The sequence below is a fragment of the Pteronotus mesoamericanus genome, unplaced genomic scaffold (genome assembly GCF_021234165.1).
Source record: "Pteronotus mesoamericanus isolate MK-2021 breed Mesoamerican mustached bat unplaced genomic scaffold, CSHL_Meso_final contig_22, whole genome shotgun sequence".
NCBI classification, from domain to species: Eukaryota; Metazoa; Chordata; class Mammalia; order Chiroptera; family Mormoopidae; genus Pteronotus; species Pteronotus mesoamericanus.
In genome coordinates, this window is record NW_026555090.1 from 3,039,195 (window position 1) to 3,064,584 (window position 25,390).

The 25,390-nt window shown below is 46.0% G+C and overlaps 1 protein-coding gene across 3 annotated transcripts in view; it reads left to right on the forward strand.

The window, feature by feature from the left end:
- Positions 1-25,390, forward strand: part of SPECC1 (sperm antigen with calponin homology and coiled-coil domains 1) — a 282,358-nt gene that overhangs the window by 220,703 nt on the left and 36,265 nt on the right. For all 3 annotated transcript variants that reach the window (XM_054571171.1, XM_054571174.1, XM_054571172.1), the window contains 3 exons: positions 3,214-3,295; positions 6,424-6,580; positions 11,925-12,027. In XM_054571171.1, coding sequence (XP_054427146.1) covers positions 3,214-3,295; positions 6,424-6,580; positions 11,925-12,027 — 342 coding nt within the window. The remainder of the gene's footprint in view (positions 1-3,213; positions 3,296-6,423; positions 6,581-11,924; positions 12,028-25,390) is intronic.

Consider the following 25,390-nt stretch of genomic DNA (forward strand, 5'->3'; position numbering starts at 1 on the left):
ATTTCAATAATTGCAAAGTTCCTGAAGATCTCACAGTTGGTCGTTATGAGCAGGCACACAGCAGGTGCCACGCACCATTTGGCTGTGCTCGTGCACAGTGGGGCCACACGTCTGAGGCACGGGGCTCACAGGCCTCCCCGCACACCACGTCCCCTACACCTCGAGCCTTTCCAGTGCCTCAGAGGCCGCTCAGCTCACCAGCCAGCCTGTAGTCCCTTAGAAATAGTCATCGTCCTGACCTCTGTCACTGTAGCTGGGTTTTAGTGACCTTGGACTTCATGTAAGTAGAATCATATAGTAGCTTTTCTTTTGTGGCTGGATTGGTTTATTCAGCGTTATGTCTGTGAGATTCATTCATGTTGTTGCAGAAGTTTATTATGTTTCATTGCTGTGTAGTGTTCCTTTGTATTCTACTGATGGTTGACTTTTGGATTATTACCGATTTTTTATTTGGTGATTCTAAGGTATCTTTTCCCCAAAATTTCCTTTTAAAAGGGAAAAGTTAAAAATCTCCCCCTTTGCGTTTGCCCCACAAATAACCACTATTTATGGCTTATTGTATGTATACCCTTCTAGAGACTTCAGCATAAAAGTGCATGCGCATGTGTGCATAGGGAGGAGAAGTTGTATAAATTGGATTACACTATACATTATTCAGGCACTGGCTTGTTTCACTTTGTCATTGGAATATAATCCTTGAGGGCAGGGATTTTATCTCTTTTGCTTGCTCTTATATCTCTTGTCTAGAACAGTGGCTAGCATATAGTTATATAGTAGATCTCAGTACATAGTTGTTTAATGAATGAAAGACTGTGTCCAAGACATCTTTAAATGTCAGTACTTGGAGAAATAATTCATTTCTTAAAGGCTACCTAATATGCAGTGATTTATTTAAACAGTCCTCTATTGATGGGCATTTAGCCTGTTGTGGATTAAACTTATTTAAGAAAGCAATACAGTGAAATTCTTTCATGAATTTTTGCCCACTTAAGAGGCTGTTCTGTGTAAGAGTATATCACGATTAATTTTCAAATATCAGAAATCACCCTGGCTAGTTCAGTGGAGAGGAACTAATGCCGGGCTGCTGGAAGAGAAGGCCCTAGTCCGTTCTATGCTTCCAGAGAAGGTGCCCAGGATGTCTCAGAGCTGATGCTTGTGTTTCTGCCAGAATCAGGAAGTCTTTTTCTAAGTACCTGCCTAGGGCTACTGCTTCTGTCAAGATCTAGGATCAGCTTATGACCACACCACCACCGGTACAGCTCTTGCCACATAATGACACATAATCTTCTCAATGTTCATTCATGTAGCAGGTGACAGGGTTGCCTTTTTCTTTGAGACTGAAAATATTTTATTGCATGTAAATACCACATTTTCTTTTTTCTCCCCACACCAAGCTTTTATTGGAAACAACAGCGTTAGACCTTACTGGGGTAAAAGGGTAAAAAAAGCAAAGAGTTGAGTGGGAGAGTCTGAAAAACTGTCTCTGAGCGATTACTCCTGCACCAGCAGGAGGGGCTCCTCCACCCCTTGACTTCAGCTCCTTGACTCGCTTTGGTCAGCAGAAGGTGGCGGAAACGATTTTGTGTGACTTACGGATGTAGGCCTCAGAAGGCTTTGCAGTGTCCACGTCTGCCCTCTTGGATGCCAGCTATGATGTAAAAGAGTCAACTGCGCTGCGAGAGAGAGAAGCCACATGGACAGAGGGAGGCACTGAGGACAGTATTAGACAGGGAGGGAGCGGTGCCCGGCCCTGAGCTCCTGGCCGCCCTGGCTGGAATCCTGGGCGTTCAGTCCTACCTGGGCGGCCCTTGTCAAAAGGCCATGTGGCCAAAAAGAGCTGTCACCGCCTGCCCTGCTCAGGCTGCAGAATTATGAGCAAATAAATAATTGTTTTCAACCCACAAAGACTTGTGGGTTTCTTGTTATGCAGCAATAGATAAATGAAATGGTTTGTTTTAGATTTAAACAATATACATAAAGTACTTAATGAAACTAGATAAATACATTTTTTAATCCTTATTTCTGTCGGTGCGCATTCAGGCTGTTTTGAATAGCGCTGCAGTGAACCTGGACATGCAGATGCCTCTTGAAGACACTGTTTCCATTTCTTTGGGCTATATACCCAGAAGTGAGAATGCTGGGTCATATGCTAATTCTATTTTTAATTTTTTGAGGAACCTCCCTATTCTTTTTCATTGTGGCTGCACCGTCCTACCTACCCACAAACAGTGCACAAGGTCTTCAGGTTTCTACATCTTGCCACCACTTGTTGTTTTCTGTTTTGTTGTTGTTCTTTGATAATGACTATCCTGACAAGTGTGTGGTGATAGCTTGTTCTCGTTTTGGTTTGCATATCCCTGCTGATTGGTGATGTTGAGCATCTTTTTTATACTTGGTTGGCCAAAAAGTCCATTTGGTTTTTTTCTGTAAAATAAAAGACACATTTTTCATTTTCACCCATAACTTTATTAATTTGGATATTTTGAATATGTCATCTGTCTCCCGCCTGCTATGATTGCTATCAGCTGAAATTGGTCTGCCCGACTGTGGAGCATCGTCCAGCGAGAACTGTCCGGCACAAAACTTCACACACCACTTTTGCCACATCGTATCAGTCACAGCACCTTCTCCATACACTGCACAAATCTTTTTTTTAACCTTTCTTGAAATAATAAAGCATAATATGCCGAAAATGTTGCTTATTTTCGTCCATCTTCAATATTAAAATGGCTACACAAAAATTCACCAATTTTGATTTTTTTTTAAATGCACGCTGATATGGCAGCTGTCACAGTACAGTCTCACCGAATTGTTTCAAATGAAGCTAAAGACAAGCACGTGCTACTAGAACCACCATATGGAAATCACCAAACAAACTTTTTGGCCAACTCAATATATCTCTTGGCCATTTAAAAACAGTATTTTTATACATATCCTTGAATATACACAGATTATTCCCAGAAGATAGTCACAAAGCTAGTCAGCAATGACTACCCACAAGGAGAAGAATTAGGTGATGGGAGTGAAAGGGAAACTTTCTTTTAACCATGTGTTTCTCCTGGCCCTTTTGAGAATCGTGCCAATTGCATTTGTTATCTATTTAAACTAATAAGTTGTTTTAAAAGCTGCCCCTAGTGAGTCTGATGAGCTTGAGAGCCACTGTGCGCACACGCGTGTGCACCCACACACGCTGGTGCCCCCTTTGGTTTTTAGAGGCATTCCGCTTACAGCAGCGTGCGGCCTGTCGGCAGAGGAGCAGCCCAGCGCTTGGATCTCCCAGACCTTCCCCTCTCAGGTAAGTTGTCTTAAATATGAAGTCCTTTCACTTACTTTTTTGTGGGGTTAATTTTTCTTGTTTTCTTTGCATAAAGCTAAGCGTAGAAAAAAATCAGTAACATTTATTTCAAACAATTTCAAACTCTAAATGTATGTGTGTTGTGAACATTATTAGATCCTGTTTCCTGCCAGCTGCACTTCTCAGTGTGTTTGTGGGAGAAATGTCAAACTTTGGGAGTCTTTTTGGTTGTGTTTTACTGAATCTTGGAAATATCTTTAAAAGTATTTTAAGAAAAAGTTATTAATTAATTAAAAATCATAAATGATTCTGAAGATCAGTTGCTTCCATAATTTCTAAAATATGCCTCCTTTGAGACATTTTTGTCTTTAAGTGTAATCCTCCATATATTTTTAAAACTCATGTCTTAAAAAGATTTTTATTTATTTACTTATTTTTAGAGAAGGAGGAAGGGAAGGAGAAAAAGGGGGAGAGAAACATCAATATGAGATTGCCTCTTGTGCACCCCCTGCTGGGGGCCTGGCCCACAACCCAGGCCTGCGCCCTGACTGGGAATCAAACCGTCAACCCTTTGGTGTGCAGGCCTGCGCCCGACCCACTGAGCTATGCCAACCAGGGCTAAAATTCATGTCTTGATGGTGCTGTGGTGGCTGTAATCCGTAGCCCTCACGATGTCACCTCTCCACTCCCGCTGGGCCTCCCTGCTCAGGCCAGTGTGAAGTAGCCGCTAAGCGGGGCGCAGGAGTGGGGCTGCTGGGGTTTGGATCTTGGTGCTGCCGCCTGTGGTCTGGCTTTGGCCCAGTTATTCCACCCTTTGCACTGTGGTTCCCTCGTCTCCAAAGTGCAGATGTGCCATTTGCCTCAGAGGATGACTGCAAGGGCCAAGGGGACAGGGCCTGCCGCGCCCGAGCGCCGTGGGAGCCTCGGCCCGTGCCACCTTGTCCACTGCTCGCCACCACACCAGCCATGCACCCGAACACACAGACACAGCCTCGCGAGGAGGCTGCCCGGGATGCACGCCTTCGCCATTTCTGGGTGTCTGTGCGGTCACTGTTGTGAGGAAACAAAAAAGATGAGAATGCTGCATAGCTGTTTACTGGTGCCTGTAGGAAGGAGAGGAAGCCAAAAATCCAGATTGCAAGATGGAAGTCCTTTGTTTTTCAGTTAAGACAATTTCTGTAACGTGGTGGAAACAAAAAGAAATTCCTGCTGAACTCCTTATAGATTGGGGTCAAACATGGACAGATTTATTCTTAAAGTAGCTGTTTATGTAAGATAAGTTCCACTCCTTGACTGTAAATTCTTTTTCTTACTACCTTATTTTCTCTCCTGAGTTTTATTTTCTTTTTCATGGAATTAAGGATTTTAGACTTAGATAAATCCTGACATGGAGAATTTAAAGATTACTTGGGTCTATTCTGTGTAGTTACATGTGAGATTTGAGCCCCAGAGAGATGAAATGACTTACAGCAGCCACCCTGATTTGGAACAGCGCTAGGACCAGGGTAGGGCCTTTCCTAATGTATTCTGCGGCATGGCTTTTCGGTTAGGGGCCTGGAGATTGCTCTGAGTAGCTGCTTCATAAAGAAGAGATAACGGTTCAGGTAGGACTTAGAGTCATAGTAAAGACCTCCAGGAAGAAGGGAATGGTGGCCGAAGTCTGAGGTCAGCAAAAAAGGGGTGAGTGCGGCCTGGAGCAGGTTGTCAACCTGCCCCCAACCCCCTGCCCTCCCCGCAAAGGTGTGAAACTTCACTAGACACAGAGGGCACGTCAAGCAAAGCATTGAAAACCGCCTGATTTGTGTTTTCCACACTTGCTCTGTAATGTAAAATTGGAAATAACTGGATTATATACATAGCACTGTGCATCTAGACAAGTTTTTTTTTTTTTTAATTGTAGTAAAATACTTCTTAGGACATGAAATTTATCTTAACCAATGTCAAGTGTACGAGGTGATCCTTTGGTCATATTTGTGTCTTCTCTGTTCCCCAGCTTTAAAGTTTCCTATGATGTAGAGAAACCATTCTTTTAATTGATAAGGTAAATACAGTGGCTGAGACTGCAACAGCCATTGGCTTGAAGTAAATAGTTCATTGTTGATGGGCCCTCTTGCCCTGGGCAATTCTGTTTACTAAACAAAAAGATTACATGTGAAAATCCCTGTTTTTAGGCTGCCTCGGCAACACTGAGGTCATCACAAGCTGCAGCAAGGGGATTGATGTGCTGTTTTTGTTGTTTTCTTTAGTGATGTAAACTCTGTTTTTCTCTGCTCTTCCGAGCTAATTAGCCTCACTCCCAATTTTACTGCCCATAATTGGTGGCTATTAGCAGGGCCAATATTATTTTCTTCCCTGAAAGTTTTTGGTTTCCAGAGGCTGACCATGTCTGCCTGTGGCACGGAGCAAGGCACTCGATTCTCTGAGCTCCCCCTTCTTCCTTTGTAAATACAAACCAGACAATCCAGAGCTTTTCTCCCATTCTGCACTTTTGTGGTCCATTAAGGAACATCATCAGGAGGATCCAGCCTGTTTCATTACCTGCTTTGACTCAGACTAATATGACAGCAAGGAGGAGTCTTAAAGGAATTATTTTTATTTATTTTTAACAAACCAGGCCCGGTGATTATAATAGTTTTTTTTTTCTTATAAAATAGGTACCATTCTTAGTTCCCAGCTTTTTGTCTGCCACCGTCAGTGGCCTGATAATCCCTTTAGGTATCTGCCTGCAGCCCTCCCTCTTGGATGCCCGTCAGTGAAAGCCAAGTACTTGACTGGAAGACGGAGCTGGCTCCCTGGGCAGGAGACCTGTGCAGTTGCACAGGCTCCTAGTAAGGGCATAGGTTCAGTGCTCTCTGGTGCCATCTTGAAATTCATAATATTTTTGAACACTAATTTGTCATTAGTTGCTTTGAATTATGTAGTCAGTCATGCCTATAGAATCCTTTCTAGAAAATACCATTTCCCTATTTGCATTTGTATTATGTATCCACAACCTATATCTGTATATCTGTATCTATTTTCCGTTTGTACCAGGGAATGAGAATTGTATTGTACTTGAGAAAACAAATGCGATGACCAGTCACATTTCTCTTCTTTAGGAACAGATGCTTACGTTGTTGTTCACACAGATCTCCTGAAGGCACGAGCCGAGGACCTGAAACCAGACCCCTATCTCCGTAAGAGTCCCTCGCTTGAGTCACTGAGCAGACCCCCCTCTCTGGGCTTCGGGAGCACACGACTGCTGAGCACTTCCGCCGGGGGCCTGAAACCACAAAGCAAACTCAGGTACCACGTTTTCAGCAGTGAGAAATCAGAAGCGCGCTGGGCGATGACCTCGTCGTCTTCCTTCTGGTTTTATCCCTTATGGTCAACTTCGCTTCTGTACCCGTTTTCCTGAATGAAATGGTTAGGGCACAGTAGCCGCCCGCAGCAGGAGGGGACAGGAGCACTGCGCAGAGTAAGAGAAAGGCTGCGGGAGGAGCAGCGGAGGCCGAGGACCTGGGGGTGGCAGGGCGACCGAGAAGGCTGGACAGAGGAAGCGGCCTTTCCGCCAGGGGGCCTGCTGGTGCCACCGTGTGGGGCGCGGGCCCTGGGCTCGGGGAAGGGTGGCTGGTGTAGTCTGGGGAGCCTCGCCCATGGGCTTCGTTAGGGCAGGGGCCCTGGCACGTGGAAACGGGTGCCCAGTCGGTGTCGGCTGGGAGGTGGACAGTTAGGATGTCACAACCAAAAGGCCGGTTTGAGCCGTACTGCACGTGCTCTTCATTGCCAGGGTAAGCGGTCGGTCTTCACTTTGGTAAGCGGTGGGAACCGCTGAGTCTATAGAATTCTGTTTTTGGTTTGTGTGGTGGCAGTGGTACAGCGAACGGTGGCAGGGAAGAAGGGCTGGAGGGGCCCTTCTAGGTCAGTGTTCAGAGAGCGCTTCAGCCCAGTGTGAGGGCGGAGGTGGGAGACGGAGCAGACAGGGACCGCAGGGGCCTACCTTTGCTCTCACATCTCTGCCACCTCCTCCCTTTCCAGTGCTCCTGGTGACCTTGTCCAGCAACTTGTCCACCCTCCGTGTTGAGTCAGTCTTCAAAACACCACACGCTTCCTGCACAGGCCACACCACAAACCTCCTGCGACTCTGTGTCCACACTCCGGTCCGTACTTCTGAGGGCAGCTTCCCAGCCTCTGCACATTTGGCCCCACCCCAGCTCACATGCCAGAAGGGCCAGCCCTTCCTCCATGAGAGCCTGTTGTATTCTCTGCCTTGGCAGCGTAACGCAAGCATTTCTGACTGCTTACGCGCTTCTGTCCTGAATTGTCTTCCTTTTGTCCTTTCACTCCTAAATACCACTTCTCCTTCAAGGTCAAACAATGCAGGAGGTCTTGGCTAACTACCCTGGTAGCACCAACACCCTCTTTCTTTGCCCTTGATATCTTATACTCGTTTGGGTATTTATTGGGTTGGCCAAAAAGTCTGGTACTTTTTTTCTGTATGATGGTTCTGGTAGTGTTTAGTTGTCTTTAACTTCATTTGAAACAATTTTGTTAGATTGTATTGTGATATATGTCCTATTAGTGTGCATTTTTAAACACTTACCAAAATTGGTGAATGTGTAGCCATTTCAACATTGACAATGGAAGAAAATATGCAACATTTTTGACATGTTATGCTTTATTATTTCAAAAAAGCTAAAAATGCAACTAAAACACAAAAAAAGATTTGTGCAGTATAGAGAGAAGGTGCTGTGACTGATCAAGCGTGTCAAAAGTGGCTTGTGAAGTTTCTTAGTACCATTGACGTTTTGGCCAAATAATTCTTTGCTGTGGGGCTGTCTTATGCATTGGATGATGTTTAGCAGCACCCCTGGCCTCTACCGACTATAAACCAACAGCGGGAGAGAGCTGACATACCCAATCCAAATCAATAAAGTTATTGGTGAAAATGAAGAATGTGTCTTTTATTTAATGGAAAAAACTAAATGGACTTTTGGCCAACCCAGTAATTCATGGTTGCATAGTATGCATGCCTCTGCCCTTATTTAGGCTATAATTTAGCTGACAGTAGATACTTCATCTTACTTTTTTTATTTTTTTTAATTTTTAGACAAAGGGGAAGGGAGGGAGAAAGAGGGAGAAAAACATCAATGTGTGGTTGCCTCCCACACGCCCCCTACCCGGAACCTGGCCCACAACTCAGGCATGTGCCCTGACTGGGGATCGAACCAGCACTCAGGCCAGCACTCAGTCCACTGAGCCACACCAGCCAGAGCTCATCTTACATTTTTATATCGTTCTCAGTCCCTTGTGTTGTACTACACTTGTAGCATTTCACTCAATAAATACTAAGAATAGAAAGCTACATGTGTATATAGAATTGGCTATTTTAGGAGTGGTGGCTTTATAACAGACAGTATAACTACCATTATTAATATTATAAAAGGATTTTGTAAAAGTCTGAGTAAGTTCAGCTGTTTTTATATTTTTGGGTGTAGTCTATATTTGGGCCCAAAGTGATGAAGTCATATCATTCATAGGTTTAATTAAAAGCTCCAGGTATTACTTCTCGGTCTTGTTTACGTGCAAGAGATTCAAATAATCAAAACAGGTTTTAAGGACCAAAATTAATGCTATTCGGAAATTGCTCTTTTCTTTATGCCAGAAATACATACAAAAAGGTTATATGTGTATTAATATGCTATTTATATTATACCCTTAGTCATGAAAGCTTAAATTAATGAAATTAATTTGTTACTTATTTTTATATTCATGTCATTGAGACAAACCAACGGCAGGAGAGAAATTATTTGGAAGTTGTTATTTTTTTGCAGTCATATCTAGTTAACTGTATTCTTTAAAGAAAACTGTTTGGTGAATGTTTTAGTCATCCACTTACACAGAAAGTCTTTCCCAAACACTCATTTCAGTCTCCCCTAACTTGTCAGGCCTACAAATTCCGCCCTGGGAAACGCAGTGAGGCCAGGCCCGGCACCCTGAGCGCAGGCAGAGCCTCCAAAGCTTCGTGGTTAACAGCAGCTCCGACCACAGGAGCACATGGGGTTGTGTTCACAAATATGTCAGATACAAGAAAGAGTAGTCCTCAGGTTATGCAAGAAAAACATTAATTCAAGTATAAAGTTTTTCTTAAAATCTCTGTACCATGAGTCCGATTGCCAAGAGTCTGGCATCATCCCATTACTCCTTTTTAAATCATCTAAAATATTTTTTTAAATATTGGATGGGTACAAAATAATACAAAAATGTGTATAAGATATAAGGAATATCAACACAATGGAGATCGACCTGGATACCTGACCTTCCAGTTTAAGGAAAGCTATTATCACTGTTTTTAAAGATTTTGTTTATTTTCAGACAGAGGGGACGGGAGGGGGAGACACAGCAATGGGTGGTTGCCTCTCACCTGTGCGCCCCCAAATGGGGGCCTGGCCTGCAACCCAGGCATGTCCCCTGACCAGGAATCGAACCAGTGACCTTTTGGTTTGCAGGCCTGTGCTCAGCCCACTGAGCCACACCAGCCAGAGCTGTTATCGCTTTTGCAATTTCCTATGAGCCCCTCTATTTGTATCCCTTCCCTTCCCCTTCCTGGCCTACCTCCAAGGTCACTACCATTCTGAATTTTATATATTTTTTTCCTTGATTTTCTTTAGTTTCACCATCTATTTTATATACCCAAACAATATAAACAATATATTATTTAAATTGCATATGTACCAGTTTGTATACATAGAAACATTGGGGGTTTTTAATTCAAAATTGTTCCTTCTAGTCATTCAAGTTATTGCATACATCCGCAGTTGATTGGTTTTTATTGCTATATAGGATTCTATTATATACACCACACTTTATATACCACAGTTTACCCATTTTCCTGATGATGTACATTTGGTTGTTCCCAATTTTCGCTGTTACAAAAAGTGCTGCAGGTGACAAGAAGATGGCACCAGTTATTACTGGCAATTGGACCTCAATTCCGCAACCTCAGTACTTGAGTTCTGGCTAAGAGAGAATTCAGAGCCAAGGCTCAAGCTATAGGATAAATGTTATTTAGAAAGGCACAGAGGAAGCAAATTGTAGGAGAAACAAGTTACAGAGGCCAAAAAGGGCCCTTGGGCTCAGGAGGAAGGGGCGAGGAAAGCCTGCCTGGGGGCCAGGGGAGGGGAAGGCTCCGGTGTGCCCCCTAGGAGGGGTGTTCAAAGGCGGGGCGGTCCCGGGGAGGGCCTCAAGGTTCAATATTCATCAGCCTCCCAGGTGTGTCCCCTCAGGGTTGTGGTCTCCACTCATTGGTCAGCATTGGCACAGCCAGTCCTGCGGTCAGAGTGATGTCGCCTGTCCAGCTTTGCTGCTCTTCTGGGCCTGGAGCTGAAGCACAGCAGAGCCCAGACGTTATCCCCAGGGGTTGATGCCTAAGGGGGTGGCCGCGCCAGGGCGCACAAGCCAGTCCCAGGAGTCCACTCTTCGGCCCCTTGTTCCTCCGCCACGGGCTCTGCCGCGGGACCAGCATCCTGCCAGGGCAGGAAAGGTTGTGTGGGTCCAAATCGCCTGACCAGTGGTAGGAAAGTTTAGGACGTCTAAACCGTATGACCAGGGATGTGCTAGGGGAGGAAAGGTCACCCTGGGGGCGGGGTCCTTGTTTTCCCAGTGTTGCCCGTCACCAGGCGCCTGGGGCTTTCCCCCTGGTGACCTTCCGAAATTGGCCCATCGCCCTTGCTCTGCTCGGGCCTGTGCGCTGCCTGCCACACCGCTGTGAGCATTCTTGTGCCCCGATGCCGTACACAGCCAGCAGTGAACGCTGCTGCTCTTAACTGTTGCCTGCCGCAGCTGCTGCGCCGGAGACGCCCTGCCCCCTCTGCACTCTGCGCTGCTCCTGACTCCCACACGCCGCGCAGGGGGTGCAGGAGGCTCCGCCGGCTGGAGAGCCACTCCCCTCTTGTGCATTCTTCACGGAAGAAGCAGTGTGATCTTAAACCCCTTTCTAGTATTTCAGTAGTTTTAGGTAGCATAAAAATTTACAAAATAACAGCTGTTACAGAAATATTGAAGATGGAGCACCTAAACTCTTATTTCCAGAATGCCATGGTATTAGATAAAATCACTTCCTTTGGCTGAACAGGCACTCAGAATTCAGTTAATATACCATGAACTTGGGACTACGTCACCTTTGTGCAGAGACTCCCCCGCCCCCGAGTCGTTTTTACTGATTTTTGCCTCTCACCTCCACCCCCATCACCTGCTCATAAGCAGCCCTCGTAACCTGCCGTATGTGACGTGCCGCTGTGGTGTGGCCTGAAAACATGGGAAAGGTTTCCTACAGACGTCTGTCATTAAAATGATCCTGTACTTGAGTTAATAAATAAGAGACTAGATGGCCAGAGCAACAGATGGATTTAAAAAAAAAACAAAAAACTGTTTCTAGACTTCTGATAGCCAAGAGACACTATTTAATTTTTCTTTCATACCGTGAGATACTCTAACAATGTATGTTAATGTGACAGGTTTGGTTGTTTTTCTTTAGTCTCACTGGACTGACCTAGACTTTTGCTTTTCTAATCTAATTATTTCCTTTGTATTTGAGGGTTCTGACAATAGCTTCTTCTCTTACTGTGTGTTCTCCTTTCTTCCCAACTAGTGTGGAGAGAAGAGACCCTCTGGCTGCCTTGGCCCGGGAGTACGGCGGCTCCAAGCGCAATGCGCTGCTGAAGTGGTGCCAGCGGAAGACTGAAGGCTACGCGGTAAGGGACCTGCCAGCCAGCCCAGCCGCCCCGGGCCGTGTTGTCCGTGCCAAAGTGCTGTGGACACGCATGTGCTTGGAGAGGCCAGTGGGTGTGTCTTTGTCATATTTCCGGTTTCCTAGACGGGGAGCCAGGTAGACTTGGCTGCCTGTACGCTGGACGCAGAGGTGTCCGGACCTGGAGGCAGCGGCACCAAAAGCCAGTCTGCACTGCATCCTGGCCACCGAGCTCTGAAATGCCGTGCTCCCTGTCCTGGGGGAAGGGCTCCCTTCCCTTTGTTGGAGGAGAGCCAGACCCCCAAGCAGGCACGCAGTGGGCTGCGCCGGCCTATGGAGACAGCTTTGCTGAAGCATCTTCCCCCAAAGGGTCCCTTTTCCTCATTCACCTAAAGGTCCCATACACGTGAGCCTTCAAAATTTCTCTGTACTTTGAGTTGTTTGCATTTAGTTTAGGAACTTCAGTTTACCAGAAAAGTATTTGTTCTCTGTGAAAGTTAGATAAGAAAGTAGTATCTGATACAACTTTAAGCTTTTTCATTATGAAGTATCATACGCACACAAAGATAAAAGTGCACTGAACGTAAATTGCAGTTTCACGAATGATGAAGTGCGAACCACGTCGTCGGTACTCACACCCAGAATCCGAGCATAGCCAGGCCCCGCAGATGGGCCCGCGACTCTGCAGTCGCAGCCCTCGCTCCACCTAGCAACTGTCCCCTCAGCGCTTTCTCGTGGCGTTCTACAGGAGTCTGTAAAGTTTGTGCCTGGCTTTTGTCACGCAGCACTAAGGTTTACCCATGTAGCTTGTTGCCTGTGGCTCTAGTTTTAGCCATGTAAACCCATAGGTTTATCTGTGTCTGTGTTGCACATAGCTATAGTTTATTTTCTTCACCATTTAGTAACCTGTTGTATGCTCTTACCGTTCTTTCTTTATCCGTTCCGGCGTTGACGGCCAGATGGGCTGTTTCCAGTCTGGGGCTGTTATGAGCCATGCTGGTACGTCCGTGCCCCTGCTCTTTGGAACACGCACGTGCTCACTCCTTCCGGGTCGGTAACTGATGGAACTGCTGGGAACTGCAGGGTCGACATGCAATCAAGGAAGTATAGGAGGCAGTGCCAAACGGACTTCCGAAGCAGTGGTCCAAGTTACCTCCCAGCAGCAGCATGTGGGAGGTCTGTTTTTTACATTCTTACCGGTCCTTGGTGGTGTCAGTTTTGTCACTCCTGGTCTCTGGGGGAGCATGTAGCGATTCCTCACTATGCCCGTGGCTTGCATTCCTCTGCTGGCTGATGAGGCGGAGCACCTCTTCACAGGTCAGCGGGACGCTTGGGTAGTCTCCTTTGGATGTTCTTGCTCAGGTCTTTTCTCCCTTTTTAAAATGAGGTGGTCTTTACTGCTTTTGAGAGTTCTTTATATATCCTGGATACTGGTCCTTTGTCAGATAGATGTATAATTGCAAATATCTTCTCTCAGGGTAGTTTGAATGTTTGTTGAACAAAGTTCTTAATTTTATTTTACTTTTTTTTTTAACGACTTTATTTATTATTTATGTTTAGACACCAGAAGGGAGGGAGAGAGGGAAACATCAGCGTGTGGTTGCTACTCGTGCACCCCCTACTGGGGACATGGCCCACAACCCAGGCATGTGCCCTGACTAGAAATTGAACCGGCGACCCTTTGGTTTGTAACCTGCCGTAGGTCAATCCACCGAGTCACACCAGCCAGGGCTAAGGAGGATATTTCTAGTCTAACAGCAAGAATAGTATTTCCAGCTGCTGTGGTGTTTCTCTTTTGTTTTGTGAACATCTTAAATGGGTTTTCAAGGCATTTTATGTTTGATGAAACCCAAAACACATTTGCCTGGAGTATATTTCATTCATTGTTAAATCTCTGAATTTGCAGGTAAATGGAGAGTGTATGTATCTTATTAATTCTTCATAAAATATTCTCTGTCTAGACCTGTTCATCTAAGAAGCTTCATATACCTTCAAAATCTTGGTTTCTCAGACTTAGGAAGCCAAAAATAAATTGTAGAAAACTCAGATAATTCTCAGCCTTTTTGAAAGCCAGTAGCCATGCACATTTCTTCTTAAAATGACTTTCTTGTCGTCATGTCAAAGTTCTCCATCTGTTAACTGGATAAACTTTTACTGAAGGGCCTGTTCGGTTCCAGGTGCCAGGAAGTCAGCAGTGAATGAAACAAAAAGAGGCAAAACCTCTGCGCTCAGGGGGTGTCCTTCTCACGCGGAGAGTCGTGAAGTAGGCACATGTCAGGGGATGGGAATGAGGGCTGTGGAGGCAGGCAACGCAGGGAGGAGGGCCGGTGTGTCTGGTGTGCAGACGGGATGCTGACACGGAGGTCGGGAGGCGGCCCTGAGCGATGGCCCCTCGCTGACGGAGGCAAGGACGTTGTGTTCTCATCGGGTTTGTCTCGCACCAGGCACTAGGCCAGGAGGGTCAGAGAGAGGAGGTTGTCACTTTAGCGACGGTATCTGTTGGAATTTTACAAATACAAGGTGGCCTCTCGATGTAACAGCACTGAAAAGGGCAGTCAGCAGGCCAGACCTGCCTACGGAGCCCAGGCGCAGCTCCGTGGCGAGTTGAGGTCGGCCGGGACTGAGGTGCAGTGAAAGGCCAGGGGCACGCACTCGCTAGGGCGCAAGGTCCACACCGTATTGACACGGCGCTTCTCAGAGGGGAGACCCCTCCCAGCATTCTGCTCAGCCCGGATTTGCTTCAGTCCTTTTGGAAAAAGCCAGACTTCCAGGAAAGGCCGGCAGATTGCTCTCAGGCCCGGGCTTTGTTCTTGTTTTGCCTGTTCGCAGATCTCTCTTTAAAAAAACAAATTTTTATTCATTTTTAGAAAGGGGGGGGAAGGGAGGGAGAATGAGAGGACAAGAAACGTCTGGGAACCTAAATCAAAACCCAGGCACGTGCCCTGACCGAGAATTGAACCGGCAACCTTTTGGTTTGCAGTGTGACACCCAGCCCACTGAGCCACAATGGTTAGGGCGCCTGCTGGCTCTGTCTCACACCAGGGGTAGACCTCACCCACGGAGCCCCCGCCTCCCCCTTCCTTGTCTGCTTTTAGTTCCCACTGGGGGTGAGGACAGAGAAATGTCCCTCACTAGCGTAAACAGCAGTAAGGGTTGTGAAGGGGCAGAAGGCCGGGGCGGTGGGTGTGATGGGTCGGATTCTGAGAGGCCCCTCGTAGCCCTCGCCCTTGTGTGATCTCCTTCCTTCACAGGGCAACGGGGAGGTTGCCAGGGGGCCTGACTCGTGACCCGTGTAAAAGCCGAGTGTGTTCCCTGAAGCGGAAGGAGGACTCAGTGCACTGTGGGTGGGTGTGAAGTCAGAGGGGGCACATGAGAAGGAGCTGAGAGGGTCCCTGGCTGACAGCAAAGCCAACTTTCTAGCACTGAGCCATTAGTGCTGAGGCCCCACCGATACCCAGGAAAAGCCGGGAGGCGGGGGGTGGCGCTTTGCAGTTGGGAAGCTGACAGTGACTAGCGTGGTGCTGCGGGTCCCAGTCATTTCTCTCCTGTCCTGATGCCCTCGCACCTCAGCGAGGCTGAGGGTGGTCCGCCCTTAGCAGAGGGACGCTGGCCTGTGACACTCCCTGACGAAGGGGTGGGATGAGGTCCCAGTCTCTGGGGTGGGCATGGCCACCTCTGACCTCGCTGGTGGCTCCTTGCTTGGCTGTGTCCCAGGGCCTGCCCTCCCTGGACCACACTGGTGAGTCATTTGGCTGAGGGCATAAGTGGGGGTTACCCACATCTCACCCACTTCTACAAAGCCAGAGTCCATAGCATTTAGCAAGTTTTAATAGGCTGAGTTTTTATTAAAGTTTTAAAGGCCTCAGATTTCAACTGTAAAAATTAGAATGTCAGAGCAGTTTTGTAGCAAAAAGAAAGAAATATATAAAGGGAAACCCAGGTTGACTCCTACGGGAAACATAATTTTTTTAATTATATTTTATTGATTATGCTATTACAGTTGTCCCAATTTTTCCCCCTTTGCTCCCCTCCACCTAGCACCTCCCACTCCCTCAGGCCATCCCCACACCATTGTTCATGTCCATGGGTCATGTGTAGGTTCTTTGGCTACTACATTTCCTATCCTGTTCTTTACATCCCCACGGCTGTTCTGTAACTACCTATTTCTAATTCTTATCCCCTCACCTCTTCACCCTATACCCTCTTCCACCTGGCAGCCATCAAAATGCTCTCCATATCCATGATTCTATTTCTGTTCTTGTTGCTTAGTTTGTTTTTTAGATTCAGTTGTTAATAGGCATGTATTTATTGCCATTTATTGTTCATAGTTTTGATCTTCTTTTTCTTAAATAAGTCCCCTTAATATTTCATATAATAATGGTTTGCTAACGATGAACTCCTTTAGGTTTTTTCTTGTCTGGGAAGCTCTTTATCTTCCCTTCAATTCTAAATGATAGCTTTACTGGGTAGCGCAATCTTGGCTGTAGGTCCCTGCTTTTCATGACTTTGAATATTTCTTGCCAATCCCTTCTAGCCTGCAAAGTTTCTTTTGAGAAATCAGCTAACAGGCTTATGGGAATTCCCGTAGGTAACTATCTGCTTTTCTCTTGCTACTGTTAAGATTCTCTCTTTATCTTTAACCTTTGGCATTTTAATTATGATTTGTCTTGGTGTGGGCCTGTTTGCATTCATTTTGTTTGAGACTCTCTGTGCTTCCTGGATTTGCATGTCTATTTTCTTCACCAAATCAGGGAATTTTTCTTTCATTATTTTTTCAAATAGATTTCCAATTTCTCACTCTTTCTCTTCTCCTTCTGGCACCCCTATGATGCAAATGTTAGAATGTTTGAAGTTGTCCCAAAGGCTACTTATGCTATCCTTTTTTTTTTCCTTTGGATTCTTTTTTCCTCTTGTTTTTCTGATTCTTTGTTTCTTGGGTCTTTATGTTCCAAATCATTGATTTGATTCACAGCTTCATCCACTCTACTGTTATTTCTCTGTAAATTGTTCTTTATTTCTATTAGTGTATTCTTTGTTTCTGACCGGATCTTTTTTATGCTGTTGAGGTCCTCATCCTCACTAAGTTCCTTGAGCATTCTTATAACCAGTGTCTTGAACTCTGCATCTGATAGATTGCTTATCTCCATCTTGTTTAGTTCTTTTTCTGAAGTTTTGATCTGTTCTTTCATTTGGGCCATGTTTCTCTGTCTCCTCATATTTCCAGCCTCCCTGTGTTTGTTTCCATGTATTAGGTAGAATTGCTATAACTCCCTGTCTTGATGGTATGGCCTAATGTAGAGTAGGTGTTCTGTGGAATTCAGTGGCACAGCCTCCCTTATCACCCAAGCTGAGTAGTCAAGGTATACCCTTCCTGTGGGCTGAGTACACCCTCCTCTTATAGTTGAGCCTCAGTTGCTGTTGGCTGGTCAATGGGAGAGATTTGCGCAGGCCAGTCAGTTGAAAGGACTGGCTGTGACCACTGACCACCAGCCTCTACCCTCTGTGGGGGTTCACCTGTGCAGGTGAAGGGTGGCCGTGCTCCGTGGTGGTCTATAGCGGCCCTGGGGTGCCCTAGTGGTGCAGGCCAAAGTCAGCCCCCTCCTGTGTTTTGCCCAGGGCCTCCCTGCTTGAGGTATAGAGCAATCTGCAGATGGCTGCTACTTGTGCTGGACTTGGAGATTCCCAGGAAGCCGTGCTATGAATCTAGGCTGGCTGCTGCTAGTGCTGGGCCTGGGGCCACTTAGCAAGAGGTTCGAGGGCTGGGTGCTCACTCAGGCCGGCGGTTGCTTGTTTTGAAAGGACTTAGGAAGTTGTGAAGCACGGGCCAAGGCCAGCCATTCCTATGGAAAAGCTACTGCTCACAACTGTGAGTGGGCGGGATGGATCCTGAGGGGACCTCCAGGGCAGGGCAAACAGTGTTGAGGGAGTCTGGGGTACGGCACCCGCCTGCTGTCCGTGGCTCTGCCGGTCTTTCTCCCTGGGAAAAAGCTGTCCCCGAGCTCTCACCTTGATGCCAGACACTTCAGTTTCTGCATGCCACTGGTGCCTTTCAAGCTGCTACCCTGGTGCTGGAGCTCAGAGGGAGTAAGTCCATGTGTGGGTTCTTTAAGGGAAACTGCCTGGGACTCCAGAAGTTTTTTCCACCAACTCAATCCCTGCTAGTTTTTGCAGCCAGGAATTATGGGGACTTACCTTCCTGGCACTGGAACCCTGGGCTGGGGGGCTGGTGTGGGACTGGGGCTCATTCTCCCAAGATATCCCTCCCGAATTTTTAGCTACCACACGTGGATGTGGGACCAGCCCACTCTGCATCACCACCCCTCCTACCAGTCTGCATGGATGTTGTTTCTTCAATTCTGTAGTTGTCAGGCTTCATTCAATTCGATTTTTGATGGTTTTGAGTGATGGTTGTTCCATAATTTAGTTGTAACTTTGATGTGGTTGTGCAAGGAGGCAAGCCATGGTTGGCTCTGCCGCCATCTTGACTGGAAGATGGAAACATAATTTGAAAATAGGTTGGCTAAAAGTGGCCAAGTACTTTTATTGCTTTCATCTTAAGTCCCTGTGTTAGTTTTCTTTTGCTGTGTAACAGATTACTCAGTGACTTAAAGCAACGCCTGCTGATAGGTCAGAGTTCAGCTCTTCTAGGTCAGAGTGCAGCCTGGCATGGCTGGATTCTCAGCTCAGGCTCCCGCAGGCAGAAACACAAAGGTGTCAGCTCAACAGCATTCTCACCTGGAGGCTCTGGAGAAGAATCCACTTCAAACCCACCTCCAGGCTTTAGAGTTTACTCAGGGTGTTGGCTGGACTCACCCTGTTAATCTTTCCTGACAACCTCAACTGAATCGCCACTGTGGCCACGTGGTCCAGGGACGGCAGGCCCTGGGACACAGCCACGCAAGATGCCACTGCAAGGTCTGGGGTGGCCATGCCCAGCCATGCTCCCTGGGGGTTCCAGGACTTTGCAGAGAATTAGACCTAATGCCCTCCTTCGTCAGAGCATGTTACAGGCCTGCATCCCTCCGCTAAGGACTGACCACCCTCAGCCTCGCTGAGGTGCGAGGGCATCAAGACAGGAGAGAAATGACAAGGACCACACTAGTCATTTTGACTTCAAAACTGCAGGGCAACCCCCCACCCAAGGCATCTTCTGAGTATCAGTAAGACCTCAGGTCTAATGCTTTAGTGCTAGGAAGTCCCGCTTGGCCCACAGACCCCACGGAGAACGAGGTTCCCCAGCTGGGTTTGGACTTACAGTTGTTGGACGCGTACAGGGACCACCAGCAGATGTCTGAAACTGCAGCTAGTCCCAAACCCTGTATATACTATGTTTTTCCTATGTATGATACTTATAATAAAGTTTAATTTATAAATTAAGCTCTGTAGATTAATAGCAATAGCCAATAATAAAATAGAATAATTAAAATAATGTTAATACAAGTTATCTGAATGTGGTCTGTCTCTCTCTCAAAATACCTTTTTGTACTATACTCAGCCTTCTTGTGATGTAAGATGAAAAAAAAAATGCCTTATTAAGTCGAGAACTTTGACCTCCTCACTTAAAGCAAGCACTTTGTGGCTTCTCTCTGGTCCTCAGGCCCATGACAAAGGGAAACAGCGGTGACTGAGCACAGGCCCTGCAGTGCCGCGGCGGCCACCTGGTAACCCGGGGGCTCCCGAGTGACGAGTGACCAGTGGTTTATTCGGTGCAGATGTGCTGGACAGAGGGGTGACTCACGGCCTGCCCTGCGGATGGCGCAGGGGCACAAGATTTTATCCAGCTGCTCAGAATGGCATGCAGTTTAAAACTTACGAATTGTCTATTTCTAGAACCTTCCGCATAACATTTTTCGACTGTGGTTGGCCATGGGTAACTGAAACCATGACAAGCAAACCACAGATAAGAGGGCCTACTGCACGAGAGGCCCCAGTTGCCGCACACATCCTGCAAGGCTGACCCCAGCGGTGCAGAGGCTCTGACAGGCGGCGAAGCCCTGCGCGTGCAGACAGCGCAGGAGTGACTGACCTCAGGGCTCTGCAGTTCGCCTACCACTTGCGTGCACATGGGTTTTCTTATAACGTATTCTGTAGACTAGTAAATAAATACTGTTCCTCCAACAAACCTGTTTTACAAGCTTTGTTGTCATAGTACGCTTCATAGGTAAAGGCTTCATTCCTGAAAGATTAAACCAAAAAACTGTGGTGATAACTGACGAGTCCAAGGAGCTCCTTGCTCCTTCTCAGAAAACTTTAAACAGAAGAACAGCACTTTATGACAAGTAGTAGAAGCTCCACAGTTTAAACTCACGTAGGACCTTTGTCCTTCCTGACTAGTGTTTTCCTTCACAGAGCTTCTGTGGTCCCTGGTATATCAATATCCTGTAACCACCTCTTCCTTATTTTTCCTTAGTAAGATTGTTTAAGTACAGTAATTCAGTAAGGATCATTTAGTAAAAAAATTTAATTGTCAGCAGCTCTCTTTCTTTCCAAATCATCCTATCCCATAATTCATATTTTGTCTCTTAATTTTAACCAAGGCTGCCTCAAAATTTGAGGACTTTATCATTTTCTCTCACAAGCCCTGAGGCCAGAGGAAGTGAGAGGCAGAGCCCCAGCGGGACCCCGGTGAGGCTGCGGGACAGGCAGCGAGGACGAGGCGCTGCTGCCACCCAGCCTGGCCCAGCGGCAGCGGGGTGCTCCCAGCCGCCCTGACTCAGGGCATTTCCAGCCCTGACCTGAGACTGTCAGTTAAGCGAGTTGCTCACAGAATGACCATACTAGTTTTAGTTCAAGGTTGGGGTGTAGCCACCAAACTAATTTCATTCATGCATCCATACACACACTTAACAAACATACACTAGGCAGCTGCTGGATATTGTGCTCCGCAACCATGCCTAGGCCTCCCAAAAGGGGGCGGGCCAAGGGTCACGGAACAGACAACACATAGGAGAGAAGGTCAGGGGAACAGGCCCACAGGCTGTGCAGAGAATCAAGCGGGATGGAAGGGTGGAACCTGGGGAAACTCAGGTGAGAACAGCCTGTCCGAGAAGCTGGGGCGTGCACTTGGGCCAGGAAGACAGGCAGAGCCAGCCCCGTGGAGCGAGGAGGGAAGGAGTACCAGGCAGAGGGACTGGTTAGCGCCAGGGGCTCGGGCAGACCAGCGCTTGGGGGACTGGAGGGATGGAGCGCAGGCCCGTGGACTGGGTACACAGGTGGGCAGGGCACAGAGTGGGTTGGAACAGGACTTGGGAGTTGAACATTTGGAGCTTGGGCTTATTTAAAGAGAGAATGGGACTCCAGGCTTCCGGGTTCCCAGCGGAGAGTGGCTGCGCCTGAGGTCACGTACGCCTTCCTGCTGTGCCTCAGTGCACCCGTCTCTGGTCGCCAGGGGGTGCAGAGCCACGGCCCTGCCTTCCAGGGTGTTGATTGTCTTCTCAGCAGCACGGCCGTCTAAGGGTGTAGATTCTTGAGCATATTGTAGTGAACTCCTTGTAAATGAAAATGTTCTTTTAATCAGCACAGGCATGATAGGTAAATATTAAAATTGTTTTTAAAACTAAGCATTAAAATTATTCAATCTCACTTGTAATCAAAGAAATACAAATGAAAATGTGAGATGCCGTTTTGGAAGATATTTTTTTTAAATGATGAAATAGCCCATTGGTGGGAGTGTGCATGAATACCGCCTTTTGCAGGGGAAGTATGTGTCAGGAATCTCAAAAATGAGTGTGCTCTTTAACACAGAAATTGTGTTTCAAGAAAAGAATCATGAGTGCCTATGAAGATACAATTCTGAGCAAGTTTATTATAGTTTTGTTTACTTAAAATTATTTTAAAAGAACTGGAAATGATACAAATTTCTAACAGTAGGAGAATCGAGCTTAAAAATCTTGCTTTGTACAAATATATTTAAAGGAACTAGAAAAAAGCGTGCCCACTATATTAAGTCAACAGAGTCTAAAACAATCTGTAAAGTGTGATTCCAATTTTGTTCAAATAATTTATACAAATGTTACACCAACATTAACAGTGGCTATCACTGGATGAGTACTTAAATTTTATTAATGCGTTCTTGTGTATTTTTCATGTTCTACAATGAACATGTAAATTTTTAGCACAGACAGAACATGTTTTTTAAAGTACATCTTTTTAAAGGAAGGAAGCCAGTGCAAAGGCCTCCTATTACATGATTCCTGTTACATGAAATGTCCCCTGTAGACAAAGTCAGAGTCAGAAAGCAGATGAGCAGTGGCAGGGGCTAAGGGAGGGAGGCTAGTGAGTGACCTGGTCCAGGGTTTCTTTGGGGGGTAATAAAAATGTTCTGGAATCAGTGTTGTTGGCTGCACAACCTTGTGAATGTGCCAAGAAGTTACTGAGTTGTTCATTTTAAAAGGGTAAACTTTGTGATAAGTGAAACGTTATCTCGGTAAACCTGTTACTGTTTTAAAAGGCAATGAGAGCTTATGTAAGGGGATCTGGGAGTGGACGAGGGGTAGAGGAAGTGGAAACGGCTCTCGCTTTGTATAATAAGAAAGAATTGTAGGAAGACAAGGTCAGAGCGATGCAAGGTATAGTAGCTAGTTTTTATTTGGTAGGTGAGATTCACAGGTATTCACTTTATTATTATTATTATTATTCAGAATCCAAATATATTGTTTGTATCAAATGTTATATTATGGTGTGTAATTTGGGGGCAAAAGTCTGAGGGAAAAGGCCATAAAAGTATATTACAGTCAATAATTAAACCAGATCCTTTCTGAGAAAAATTTTAAAGTGGAAGAACAGTGCACCAAAGGAGTTAAGAGTGTAAAGAAGGGGCTTGGGAGCCTGGGGTCAGGCCCCATTCACACACTGCTACTTCAGATCATGTGACAATCAAGTCAGTCTTTTTTAACCACATCTTTTTCATTAAGACACAAACATAAAAGACTGGTAAAACTTTTTTTCAGAAAAAGTGGCTCTTTTTTTTTTTTTTTTAGTAGTGTACCTAAAATGTCCTTACCCTGAATTGCACATACTGTAACTCAGAATTTTTTGTTTTGGCCTGGCCCCGTCTTAGTTTTTAAAGATGTTGAAAGCAACCATGTTATATTATCAGAGCTTTTGCCATTTGCAATAGCAATAACGTAGGTCTGATCCTATGACACTAGATTCAGGTCCCAGCTCACATCAGTCAAGTGCACCACACCTCTTTATCAGTGAGGTTTTGTTGGGACGCAGTCATACCTGTCCATTTACTTACTGCCTGTAGCTGCGTTTATACTACAACTGCAGGGTCGAGTAAAAAATATGCACTAGAAAACCAAAATTGTTTTCTGTCTGGCCCTTTACAGAAGCTGGCTAACCTCTCCCTTAGATAAAAGTGCACGTGTTATCCCCTGTTAATGAAACCACATTTGGTTCTGGTGTCTCAGATAGCTAGAAACAAGCGTTCAGATAGCAGGAGGCTAGTACTTGAACGCTTACCTGCATCTGTTCAGTTTCTGAATTTGCCAGAATTCAGCTGGCAGGGGATGGCTGCGCTATCACAAGGGCACAAGCACGATATCTCTGAACCTGCTTTTAACCAGTTAGCTAGGAGCTACATGTTCTTCTCTGTTAGAGAAAAAAAAGCAGTCTTTGTATTGTTCAAAACAAGTCTTATTTTGCATCTGGAAAGAACACCCACGGTGCCGCCAAGTCCTGTTTGTGTCTCTGAGTTCCCACAGAGAAGCACTAGTACACGCCTCTCCAAGAGCAGGCGGCCTGCACGCCTGCACGCAGCGAGCCACTTGCGGCTCTGGTTTTCTTTTTTCTTTTCCTTTTCTTTCTTTTTTTTTCTTTTTTCTTTGAGATGGTTCTCTTGAGGGCTCCATGCACACTTCAAAGAATGTAAATGACTTTGATTTATTCATTGTCATTAAAGCGGTTCTTTTCCTGACCTCGTTATAAAGATAGCATCTCAATAGAAAATGAGCCTCAGCTGCTGAGGCCCTTTCTCACCCAATGTCTCGGCTGTGGGATTGGCCGGAGTCCACTTAGTTTTTTCTGTAAAATAAAAGACACACTTTTCATTTTCACCAATAACTTTTTGGTCTGGATGTTTTGAGTATGTTGTCTAGCTACCGTGTGGTATAACATTGATTGGTCTCAAATACTGTCTCAATTTGAGCGCTGGCAACTTCAGCAAGTCTACCCGACCGTGGGACATCGTCCAGCAAGAAATCTCCAGCACAAAACTTCACAAACCATTTTTGACACATTCGATCAGCCACAGCACCTTCTCTATACACTACACAACTCTTCTTTTGCGTTTCAGTTGCATTTTTACCTTTCTTGAAATGATAAAGCATAATATGCCAAAAATGTTGCATGTTTTCTTCCATCTTCAGTATTAAAATGGCTACACAAAAATTCACCAATTTTAATAAGTTTTTTTAAATGTGCACTGATATGACAGCTGTCACAATACAATCTCACCAAATTGTTTCAAATAAAGTTAAAGACAACTGAGCACTACTAAAGCTATCGTACAGAAAAAAACTTTTTCGCCAACCCAAAATTTATGAAACACAGTGATGTGTGCAGACATTTTAAATGGCACCAGCTGTTGTCTTATATTCTAAGGCAAGTAGAGTTTATTTGGAAAACAGGGAGGAAAAGCTTTATTTCCCACGTTGTGGTAGACACGCAACCACTCTTGGCAACCCGTACTTCCCTCTGGCTCTGTCTCCTTAGCCAGTGTGCTCAGGCCTCCCTCTCCCAGTCTCAGTTGTGTGTGTGTGTGTATGAAACTGTGAGTAGAAAAAATTATTTTTTGAACAAAAATACCAAATTAAAAAGGGTGAAAATGCCCGTGAGATTGTTTACAGAGCAGATGGGGTGGGACCTCTGCCCCTCCATGTCCTGTATGTGGCTGACCAGGAAGCAGTGGGCCTGTGCTGGTTGCTGCCGACTGGTCCAACAGCGGGCACATGGTCCGGGTTTGGCCGGCAGCCCCTCCCCAGGAGTCTGGGAACTGGAACCAAGAGAAAGACTCCGGGGTGCAGAGCGCCGATGCTGTTGGCAGCCGTGTTTTGGCCGCTGTGCAGGAAAGAGTGCGTGTGACAGGCCTGAGGTGGCTGTCCGCCCAAAGGCTGTTGTCAGGGTTGGCCCTGGGCGGGTTTCTGCTAACTTGGATTTCAGGAGGGTTCCCACCATTCCCAGAACTGACAGGAGAGGCTCACTCTCCTCCCGCTTTTTTTTTTTTTTTTTAATTTTATTTTAGAGAGAGGGGAAAGGAGGGAGAAAAATGAAAAGAAACATCGATGTGAGAAAGAAACATCATTTAGTTGCCTCTTATACATGCCCCGACTGGGGACTGAACCTGCAACCCAGGCATATGTCCT